The 12,244-nt window shown below is 46.9% G+C and overlaps 1 protein-coding gene across 1 annotated transcript; it reads left to right on the top strand.

The window, feature by feature from the left end:
- Positions 1-9,856: 9,856 nt before the first annotated feature.
- On the top strand, positions 9,857-11,210 carry LOC108125033 (uncharacterized). Its single transcript, XM_017241043.3, has one exon. The coding sequence runs from the start codon at positions 10,020-10,022 to the stop codon at positions 11,034-11,036; it is 1,017 nt and encodes a 338-aa protein (XP_017096532.1). The 5' UTR covers positions 9,857-10,019; the 3' UTR covers positions 11,037-11,210.
- Positions 11,211-12,244: the final 1,034 nt, after the last annotated feature.

Genomic DNA, 12,244 nt, shown 5'->3' with positions numbered 1-12,244 from the left:
AATAAAATTCGAACATGGAAAGCCTATTTAAAATGCTGACATACGAAAGGCGAGCGAATGAACCGACACTTGAGGAGGCCAGTGGGCTGGAGGACGGGTGGTGGACTAAAGGACCTTGGCGGCATTACCATAAAATGGAAACAAAAGGCCCAAGCACAACAGGATCCCCTCGGACTCCACACCACCCACCGGAGAATGTGAAAATATGAAAATTGAGTGAGAATATGTAAATGTAATGAAATATTGTTTTCGCCGAGGGAAAGTGGCATAGTCGGAGGACTTGACGGAGCACATGACGTCCTCGTCGCCGTCCTCTCCTCAATCCTTGCCCGACTCCTGGCTTTTTTGCCAAAAATTTATGCGTAACAAGTCGTGGCTCCATTTATCATTTCACTCCGTGATTTACACTCTCGCCTTTGTTTTTTCCCCCAAAATAAAGGAGAGTGTCCTCCGTATCCTGACTGGCTGCCTGACTAACTGAGTGAGCGACTATCCTCAGCCAGCTGTGGGCTGTGGGTTCTGGGGGCTGTTGTTTAAATTATGAAAATTATTCAAACCGCAAATGGAATCATCATCATCAGTTATAGCCCCGGGGGCTGGAGGTTTCTCAATCAGACCGAGAAGATAATCCGCAAATGGCAATCAGGGAGAATGGCCCATTTATATAAAAAATGCGAGCATATTTCTGTTTTCGAGGTCCAGTTGCCCGGAGGGATCGGTCATCCCGGAGGGGGGACTTGTTATGTTTTCCCCCTCAAAGGCGACTAAATTGAATCCTTCTTGTCCTTAGAATTCACTTTGCACTCTGATGCTGGCCGGCAGACCTCAATTCCTTCCACATCACCAGTGACAGCAGAACATTTTCGCAATGAGCTATTAATTATCCTCAGGAATATGTCCCCAGTGCCCGGTGCTGTCACAATTCCCAAATAGTAGAAGCCCAACTAAATTGAATGAATGTTAACCCCAATACGAAACGTCATTAATAAGTCCCTGGTCTAGAGCCAAAAACGAGAGCCAGAAGCAATGTTTGTCCGGAGTGACATTTGACCAAAAACACACAAATCCGGCAGACAAACTTACATATAGAATGAAAAATGCCTGAAATATTTGGTTGTGCAGCGCAGCTGGAGAGGACTGCATAGATGGATGTCCAGATATTTACGTCTAATGAGTTAATTCAATTAAGAGAGCCAGGTGCGGGGATGCTGGGACGCGGGGACGGACGGAGCAGGTAAGCCACCACATTTGACTTGCAATTTGACAGTTTTCAATTAGTCAGAGTGTCATTGGGTCATGAAGAGTCGGAGAGGTCGGAGTGGTCAGTTGCCGGCCAGCCAGCCTCCTCTTCCGCCTGTCTGGCCAGCAGCACTTAAGTTGCCAACATTTTGGAGTAGAAGCTGCCTCGAACTCGGATTACTCTTTGAATTGAAATCAGATACCAAAAAACGGAAACTATTGACTCAGAATGGCTAGTCTAATCTACATGATAATATTTCCAATTCATCAATAAATTTCAGGTAATATAGAGAGTGCCCTACCACCCGCAGTTCTCTCAGTTTTGGTTAAATAATTCATGGATCCTGCAGGGCAAGCGAATGAATGCCAGCCACAAAAAAAAAACAAGGTGGCTGAGTGGGCAAGTGGGTGGCATTAAAATCGACATTGCTAATTTAATGAGTTTCCTTTTGGCGCACTTTTTTATCTCTTCCAGCCAGCTCCCAGCGGCCAAAATAAACACTCGAGCGTTAATGCACGAAATATTTAATTTATACTTACATCAACATTGGACAACCTTGGGTCCAAATGTTTTTACGGCCAGTCCGCTGATGGTCGAGGAATAGGAATTCACGGACGGTGGGGAGGAGGACGACGCCTGGGGCGCCAACTTCTGACACGGCCTCGGATGGAGGCTAATAAAAATCAAATATGAAGGGTGCCCGAGCGGGGGAGAAGGCTCATCCGGCAGGTGGATGGACGACTTCGACGGCTGCTCACTTGGTGGAAAGTCTATCGAGTTACGTCAGTCACTTGGTTGGAAAATATTTCTCCAAACGTTATAAAATATTTGGAAGTGGTTTATAAATCTTAAAGAAAAAATAATAAATATTTAAACTACATACATAGTATAGTATTTCTTTCGGTGTACAACTAACCCTCTTCCCTATCCACTTAAGGTGGCTGTAAGAGAGACACGGACATAGAATCAACATCCTGCCAAGGCCTGGATGACGGGGACATCCTCCACACGGACAGGGGGCAAGGACCTCGACCTGAGCCTGAACCTGAGCACGTGGCGATAAAGAAGACATTCACGGCACTTTGTTCGAACATTAAGTGGATTTAATGTAAACTTTATGTTTTCCTAAGGTTACGTGGTCGATTTCCGTTTTATTGCCTTAATTAAAAGGTCTTCCTTTCGCCAGCCATACCCGCTCCACCCTGCCGACGGCAATCAACAATATTTATGACTATTTGAAATATTTATTTGCTCTTATGCCATTTTATGGGGTTAGGGATACACATCCCAGGTGAGATCCTGCCGCTCCCCAGCCCGCCATCAAATTGGAAAGGCACAAAAATTAAAATCGCATTAAATTTTATGTCGGGGGGAAATTGTTATGAGCTCCGAGGAAAGGTCTGGGATGGAGCAGGCCCCTAGATAAGGGAGGTACTTTGGTGGATTACCGAACCGAAATCCAATATTTAAATATATAAAACCCAAAGCCATCAAGCTATCAGAGCCAGGGTCAACTAGCAGCGAATAGTGTCGATTACGTAATGAATCGGACAAGAATCACACCTCTCTGAAACAAGGCCCGGGTGGGTGTTTACAACTCGGGGCTCGTATATAGAGATCAGTCCATAAACGCAAAGCCATAAATCGACCACGCACTGGGCTGCAGACGGATTACGAAGAGGCTTTCTCGAGCTTGGCTTAAAAAAGCCATCAGAGAGCTTATCGCGATAAAAAGCAAGACTTTCGTTTTCACACGAGCGATATTGTGGCCAGAATACCCCCATAGCCCCATAAAACGGTACCAAATAAAGGTGTTATATGTCGGGCCGGAGATAAGCCCTGGTAGTTGTTATATATTGGCCATAAAACACGAGATCAGTTGCCCCTAAATGGGCATAAATTCATAAATCTCTGAGATTAAATAGCCAACAACAACGGGGCAACAGAATTTTCGAGTTTCAGATCAACAGAATCATCACCAATAGACCAGTATCTCCGGAGGCTGCAATTTTTAATCTTCCACCAGCGTGGTAGGTGGGGAAATAAAAGCCGGGCGGGCGACAAACAAAATATTTATCTTGTGCAAGCATTTTGCTTTCCAAATCCACTTCCATCTCCGAAATTGTTGTATATTATTACTGGGGAACCATTTTACAACTTCTCTTGACAACAACTTTGGGCTGCTTGACAACCCACTTGTGGAGCTGCCTCTTCTGGTGGCTTGTTGTTGCCGTTGCTGTTGCTTCCTCTGTGTGGACCCCAAGCATTCGTCGTTGAGGTAAAATGCAAACATGAGGTTGTAAAATGCGACGGAAACTAAGTTACCGAAAGCCTTTTTGGAAGCAGCAGCCAAAGCAGTTGCTCAAGTGCTGGATGGTGGGGGTAAAGGGGGAGAACACTTGGAGAAAAAAAAGGTTAGTTCCTAAGACCTCTTTTTTATAACCTCTTTCCATTCAAAAATATCTATAGATAGTCTGTAAAACACAAGTCTGTAGCCCCTTTCCTCTTCTAAAGTATAATTTCTTTCAGTGTTGGGCTGAAGGGCTGCAGCATCTGAGACTTTAAAGCAAACAATGAGGGCTCTACTACCAGGAGAGCGAGCGAGAAACCCTGTGGCAGGGCCACCTCCTGCCTCCAGCCCACCTCTCTGGGCAGCTGGCCGCCCGCTTAATTGCGTAGGTTGGTAGCTCGGCGTGGTGGTGCTGCCTCTTCACCGGGCACTTGCTGCTTATCTTTGCCCCTCCCCTCCCCCTCCCCACTCCAACCAGTGCTCACCTGGATGGCCCACTCTGCCCCCGTCTCGTCGTGCCTCGGCATCTCCCTCTTCGCCAGTGCTGGCTGGAATGTGTACATTTTTACTAATTTACAACAATTTTCGTTGTACTTGAATACAAAATGCAACCGTTGCCTCCTCCCCTCCCCACCTGACCGACCCAAAAACCGTCCCCACCGCCCCTCAGCTTAACCCACCTGCCCGCCTCATCCACTTGCAACTGTGCTACTTTATGGGGCACTGCGCGAGAGGGCATTAAGCAAAATGTATGATGATGCCCCAGAAAGGAGGGTCTTCTTGGTGGAAGTCCCGAAAAATAACAAGATGATGCCTTGCAAGGAGAAGCAGAGCAAGGAGCAAAAGGACGACAAGGCAGAGAACAATGCAAGCGCAGAAAAATATTTGAATGAGGTTAAGTTGGTGTAACTATTTTGCAGCAAAGCCCCAAAAGCCAGCTCCCCTCCCAAGGATGTAAGTACACTGACAGGAAAAAAGATATTATAGATGGTCCAGGTACTGTCTAAAATAGAAGCAACGAAGCTTAAAGGGGTTTAAAGCCTAAGGTGTATCCCTGCTTGGGAGACTGTGCCAGTTGCGAGGGTCAAGTCCCAACAATCCAGCGCTAATTGGGTCAAGTGTGTCCTGACAATAGCGACCTGTTACACCTTGCCGTAGCAGGGTGGCAGAAAAGCAAACACAATGGCGATTACTTCCTCCTGGTCTGAGGAGAACAGGCTTGCTAATATTTGGCCCTAAATAATTCTATACATTCTATAGATATCCTGCTGAAATTCCTGCAATTGAGCAACAGTACAAGTGCACATCAAATTAAGGACTTGGTTGGATATTTTGAAAGAGATTGTGAATGTGGCTTGCTTGACTGAAGTTTATTATTTCTGGTTAAAAGTATTGCCAAGCACTTTAGCACTTAATGGAATTAAAATGGCTCATAACGCTGGCGCCGTGCCTTCTCCGCCAGCTCCTCCTATCTCATGGCTGTCTTCTCATAGGAAGAGAGCTCTCGAGCTTCTAAAGGAGAGTTGCATAACGCGAAATGAATTTCGAGTGGGGTGTCGGGGAAAAGCAGGAGGAGAACTTGATACGAGCTGCAGCCCCGGGCGTTCTATATCCAATATATGACACGCCCTCCCCACCACCCCCTTTTTTCGCAGTGTAAATAAGCAAATACTCGGGCATGCGAGAGGCTTCCATTATTAATAAACATGTGTCTGTCCGTCCGGGCATCGGGCATCGGGGAACACGATGATATATCAGAGCATGAATTCGCAAATATATATCTGGGCCCGTAGTCTGTGTTTACAATTGTTTGTGTGCCGCTGACTCGGTGGGGAATGCCTCCGGCAGCGACCAAAATAAATGCGCAAATAAATTGTCAAAGTCTCAAGCGAAATCAACAAGCGATATCCTGCGGATATTATGTTCGACATTCTGTCAGCCCATGGCCGTGGTGCTGGTTTCTTTTTCGGGTGGATTGAGTGAAAATTATTGCGAAAGTGAGTTAACACGGCGGGCTTTGAATAATGGATTGCAATTAGCGCAATTGCAACAGATTGTGACAACTAAATGAAACAGGTCACAGGGTATACCTACACTGGGAAAACAATCGATGCTCTGGGCTTTAGATACATTCACAAAGCTAGCTAATATTGCCAGGATGGGGTTTCTGTGCATCTAATGATGAATGTAATGCTATTTTCGCTAAACAAGGCGCAGTACAACACACGACAAATTGAATAATTTAGCGAGGATTTAGCGACTGGGCGGGGAAGATTATCCCCAAGGACCTCCGGGGTCTACAGAGTAATAACCTCTGCGAAATTGGGTCAAATTTTTAGTATTTCGGCAGCCGCAGCGCCCTCACTCATTGGTTATGCGCGTGTTGAATTTTGGGGGCTCTTGGGAGACAGCCAGGCACTACTGAAAGTACATAAATATTTATCAAACGATAAAGGAATTTCGTGAATTTTTCGCCCCACTCCTTTGGCGGCAGTTGGGGGTGCAAATAAGTAGCACAGTTTAACCGAAGAATGTCAGGGAACTCGCCCACCACATCCCAACTCCCTGCGGGAATAGTTTTCCAGCGAAGAAAGTGGATCAAAAACTAAGCCCTGTTTCTAGGAAAGTGTTCCTAATAAACCCCTCTGAAAACTGTACTGCAATGTCACATCTTCCAGCAGGTCTTCCAGCAGGTGGGCAAAAGGGCAATCCACCTCCATCCCTTTCCATCTCGAGTCCACAAAGCGAGCTACCACCCGTGTTGACTGAGTCAATATTGATGCAGACCTTATCTCTTTATGACATATTTTTTTGGCTACTGTCAGCAGCGAGTTTCTGGCAGTTCTGGCCTTTGTTTACATCCTCTCGTGGTCTGGTGCTCGGGACTTATTTTCCTGCTCTCTGCGCTGATATATGTATATATTAGTGTACTTGTACGACTCATTCTGTCCTCTATATGTGCCGCAAATCTCCCTGTTGTCTGAACTTTGCTTTTCTGGCTGTGCTTTGATGTCTTTCCCTTGGAATTCTATCTGGGTTAGTGGGTAATGCAGCTGAAATTCGTCCGCATTGTAAATTATGGCAGCCCCGAAGATGTTCTAATAACGTGGGAGAGTCCCACGGAGTCCCAAATTGATACCATTGGCATTATACACTCGTAGCTGCCTAGACCGCCCACCAATTTAAATGTTTCCTTACCCTAATTTTCTTTACTCTATTTTTAAAAGAAGAAATATAGCTTTAAGGTGGTTCTTATAGAGCATCGAGTATTCGTTGTCTTCTCAACCAATTTGGGGTTTTCCCTGACGTGCTTTGGGTGGCACTCAATGGCTGGAACGCAAACTGAATCGGAAAGCCCTCGAATCCGAGGCCATAAATTAATCGAATCGCCCAGTTTTCAAATGGATCGGATCGCCTAGGACAGCCTGGGATGGGAGGAGGCGGTGCAAAGTCCGTAGACAGTTCTTGGAAGCGGCGACAGTTCCATCACTTCGGAGACCCACATATCAGGCCAGGCGACAAGTGAAGTGTCAGCGGCTGACAGGTTGTCTTCTGGGACCCCCTCCTCTTTCAGGCCCCCTCCGTAAACCCCAAATTAAGTGGCCATAATGCAGGCAGATCACGTGACTCCGCACTCGGTGTTGTCTTGACAAATTAGAAGAGTTGGAGGAATTCTAAGTGACTCAGTGAGCACAGCAATCAGGGCACAGGATCTCGCAGGGAATGCGTGAAGGTATTCGATTACCGAAAGGAAAAGACCTGACCCCAACCTGCCTGATCGACAGGCGGTTTCGAATGGGATTCTCTGTTTCCGCATTCACCGCAGTGGCGATCGATTTGCCAGACAAATTGTACAAACTGAACGCTTGGAAATTGAAATTTGCAACTCGCGGCGCGAAGAGCCCACCGCAGAGTGGAGTGACAGCTTGGAAACCCTAGAAGTGTACATGGAAATCATGAGCAATTCCTCACGATCTCTCTGGAGGTATTGTATCGCATTACAACGACGCGACCACATTCCGCTTTTGCACTTTGCAAGGTTTCCAAACAGAAATGTATTCTTTGACTACACAGGGAGAAGAGGGTTTCGAAACGCAAATAGATTAGAAGACATAATCATGGGGCTACTAGTGGCTTTCCTTAAGTGCACGCCACTCTATTCTTGACCGAAACTGGACTTGGCATTGTTCCAGTGGCACGCTCTTGCTTTGATTTCTGGTCGTTTTGTGCAGTTTCTGTGGTGGAGCTGCCTAAACGACAGGCGGTGTGAAACCCGATCCGAATTTCGGCTACAAACTCAATTAATTTGGAGTAGGGAAGTGGACGTTTGGACATAATTGAGCCGGCCAGCGAGGCGGGGGCGGAAACATTTCCGCTCTGGTGCCGACAAAGCTGCTGCCTGCCACGCTCCAATCTTGTCAATAAATCTCAATATCAAAATATGCTAAATGACCACCCGTATGTGAAATATGTATATGGTGTATGCGCCGAGACAATAGTTAGAGCCCAGCCATAGCTATGCCCAGAGCTCAGTGGAAAATGCAAATAACTGCACGAAGTATTTGTGAGATACGCGCATAAATTTACAAACTATGCTCTCTGGCCCGCGGATAGGATTGGATGCGATAGGATAGTTATATAGCTATATAGTGTGGCTGGCCATAAATGCGGGATGATGGAGGGGGTAGCCCCTTGCTCGGTCGGTGGGTCTTTTTCATTAAATGCCGCTCTGCGGCTGGCGAGCCAAACAATGAACCGTGTTGACAGGTCTCCGTTCCTCGGTCTTTGTGTATGATTGATTTAACCTGAATCGACTGACAGGTACGACAGCGGGACAACGAGACAACGAGAGCCCCACCACCGAACTGGGCTCACAAAGATATGGAAATCGAGCAGATACTTGCGCTTATGCAAACGATATCTGTATCTGGAGGTCTTTGTGTTTGATTGCGAGTTCAACAACAAGCATTTGGAGCGAAACTTAAAACTCTGTCGATCGCTGGGCTGTATCCCAGAGATGCAAAAATATGTATGCCCATAAGAGTATTCTCCAAACAGGGATATGAATTCTGAAAGTAATCCAACTAATCTATCAATCACTCTATCCGATCCAAGCCACTTCTAATAGATCCACAAAGCATTTACCGTTTAGAACCATTACGAATGGCTATATAATTATCTCGACAACTGTGGTCGGTCACCTCCACAATGCAACGTCTGGAAGGAAAAACAAAGCCCGGAATTCACTTCCAAGACTCGACTCGACTCGAGTCTCGAGACAACCGCAACCAAGAGTTGATTGACAGCTGAATGATTTAATGAGCAACAAGATAAACGATGCCAGCAGAGGTCGAGAAACCGCATCGAAATGAATTACTTATTTTCATTTGAATTTGAATCTGAGTTTCCCCCAACTGCCCACTATCTTTGTATCTACTGTTGCTTCTTCTACTGCTGCCAAGCGGTCCACAAGAAATGATTATATCTTTCCACCTTGGGAATCTTTTTATTGAGTTTTCCTGCACTGTCATGCCCCATGACGACCACGCATATTGTGTCAACTGGGAGGGACTGTACCAGCCTGCCCCTGCCCTCTGCCACTTGGGGGATATCGAATTGATAAACCGAAAGCGTTAGAATGGTCTGGGAGACGGAGCCTACTCTGTATCAAGTTTCAAGCCACACACCCGCACTACAATATTTTCCAATAATGGGTGTCTTATTTCTTGGGTAATACTTGTTTTGATTTCACCTAAGAGTGACTCTTAATCGAATTTAAATCACATCGCATCTCTGCCATAACTTCTGTTTAATTTTCCATTAAATACCTTCACACATAATTGAATTCGACGCGCCATTTAAATACACATCTTCCCGCGGAGCGCAACAATTGCATTGGAGCTTTTCATGTCGATTCTCCTCTCCATCGGTTTCATTGTTAATTTTTATGTCGTTTGGAGCCCCAGAGGGGGCAGTGTAAGAGCCACTTGGCCAAGAGCTGGGGGAAATGGGAAAAAGTCCAAGAAGAGCCCACACGGCCCTCACACACTCACGCACGTCCGAGTATAATTTATGTATCGGCGGAATAATGCTTTACGATCTTGGCAAGTCATTTGCTAGCTCCGAGGTGCTACCTGGCATCCAAATTCCGCGTGGGACGGCTCCTCCTCCGAAAAGCGATTTCAACTCTGACTACGACTATAAATTTCCCCGCTGACGCGACTCTGAAGGGCAAAGGCAACATCTCCAACAGGTTGACGTGCCAATCATAGAAATGGAAATCGTTGAGCCCCCCCCCCCTTACAGTATTTTATTTTTTTAAGAACAATCAGGCTGTGTAGTTTGTGTTAGGTTCGTCCATGGTTGTCAAAATTCCAGGTTTTAATATTGATTTTTCGTTTGGAGACACAACTCTCGTAAATATTTCGTTCGGGGCATAGACGACGATTTGAAGTCAAAAATGAAAAGTGTCCTTCTTCAGGAGTCGCAATGCTAGTTAAAATTCTACGTAAATATGCCACACTAAGCCACCTGGTCGGCAACCACCATTACCACCACCACCACCATGGTCCTCCGACGTTCTCCGGCGATCCTGCAATCCGGCGCCACCGGTCACTCCACGACTGGGATCGCCAGAGCGCCGCTCACGAGCAGCGGAGGAAGATAATTCCGAAGCTGGTGTATCTGCACAATCCGTGGAAGTATCTGGTGACCAAGTTTAATTTGTGGAAGCTCAAATTGCTGTGGGACCGGGAATTCAGCGAGCCGGACTTTGTCGAGGGGGCCAAGCAAGCGGCCATTGTGATGACGGACATAATCCGGCAGCAGAGTGCCGAGAAGATCAGCGAGTTCACCACCCCCGTGGGCTTCCAGCAGATCACCCGGGACATGCTGCTCTCGCGGAACGACACCCGGCTCAAGCTGGTCCGGTTCCAGCCGGAGCACCTGCGCCGCGCCATCCCCATGAAGGTGGCCACGCGCCAGAACTTTGGCCGGAAGTACGCCTTCATCGACATGCTGTTTGTGGGTCTGCGGAACACTAAGGACTTTGACACTGCCACCGAGGTCGTGGAGGTCAACGATATAATTCGCCGGATGGACAACGAGCTGAAGACGCCAGCGGACGTAGTGGCCGTGCCGCACCGGATAGTGTTCGCAGAGATCTTCATCCGCTTCCGGCGGGACTACACGGCCGACGCGCGGCGGTCCGCCAGGAATCACCCGGGCCAGCCCTTCCCCTTCAACAGCCCGCCCTCGCGCGCCGGACCCCCGCTGGCCAACGCCCATAACATATCCCCTCCCCAGCCCAGCCAGCAGTTCATCGAACAGATAAAATCTGCGAAGAACCCAGGCATGGCGGCCCTGCCCTTCACGGGACGCATTATGCCCCGCATGGATGACGCGGGCTGGACGGTGTCGTTCTACAAGATCCTGACATTCGATGTCCTCAACTACGATCCTCAGCCGAAGCGGCACCACCACCACCAGCCCCACGAGAAGCGTTAGTGTAATGTCTCAGATAGGCTAGGTGCGAAGTAGTTTCATTATTTAACTGTCCCTCTTTCTAAATTTTCCCCAAAAATTTCGGACGACCTGCCAGTAGTGGTATCAAAGAGAGAATACTGCCATTAAATCTGAAAGTATAGGCTTCAAAGCTAGTTTTTGAATAGAAAATATAATATTTTTTTGAAAGATATCGGGGGTGTGAGCATCTGAGATCATGTGGCTCTTAACCGCACCATTCACACCTTTTTCCAGCTCTACAAACATTTTATTTATAAAATGATGTTGTAATGAGGCCTATTACACGATTTGATCTTGTTGGCTGATGTGTGTTGTTAGCGTTATTGTGGCTGGGGCTTAGGCAACGCCAGACGCGGCTCTAATTGGTTTTCCGACATGAGCATGTAGGCATTGGGCTTTGGGCCTGGGGCTTGGCCTTGCCGTGACCCAGTCTTATTAAATATTCAATATGATTGGAGAAAATAACACAAATTGACAAATGAACGTACAACGGGCGCATGTCAATCGATGTTTTTCCAGCGTGTCTCACACATTTTTGCATAATTCGGGGCTCGAACATGTTAAATGAATTTCGGAGTTATGCCTCGAAGGTGGTCTTTTATCGGTTTATAATAGATAACCCATCTGATGGCTGGGCAAAGCGAGAGCTAACTCATAAGCTTTTAAAAATAGAAACACTGTCTTTTAAATACCTTTTCCCACCGAAACCGCTCGAGTTCACTTCCTTCATCTCGCTTCCAATTAGTTACCCACGGGAAAAGCTATTTGCCCAAGTTAAATAAGACCCAAATCCCAATCCAAATAATCCTGTCGTCGTCCTGCAGTGGCCGGGCAGCCTGGAACAGGACACTGGCAGAGGATAAGGAATAAGGAATTCCGAATAACAAGAGCCGTCAAAAGGGAAAGAAATAATTTAAATAAGAAAACACAAACAGCTGTTGCAGTTCTTGAGCCGAAGATGGAAATGTGCCACTCCGGAGAAAGTGGGCGGAGGGGTGGGGCTGGCGGGAAAGTGGCATTGTACAAGCAAAAGGGATAATCTCATTATAATGAAACGCAAGTTATGCACGCGCAGCCGGCATTCGCTAGATGGCGCCAGTCAAGGCGTCACTCAAGTGTCGCCCCAGCTCGCTCCCCCCCCTTCGGCTTAGGCGTTAAAAAATACAAAATAAAACATAAAAAAAGGAGAC

Source organism: Drosophila bipectinata, chromosome 2R (assembly GCF_030179905.1).
Source record: "Drosophila bipectinata strain 14024-0381.07 chromosome 2R, DbipHiC1v2, whole genome shotgun sequence".
In the NCBI taxonomy this organism is placed as follows: Eukaryota; Metazoa; Arthropoda; class Insecta; order Diptera; family Drosophilidae; genus Drosophila; species Drosophila bipectinata.
This window is presented reverse-complemented; position numbering and strand designations above follow the sequence as displayed.

Excerpts from the sequence above, each read along its gene's own strand:
- LOC108125033 (XM_017241043.3), top strand. The coding sequence starts at position 10,020 with ATGCTAGTTAAAATTCTACGTAAATATGCCACACTAAGCCACCTGGTC.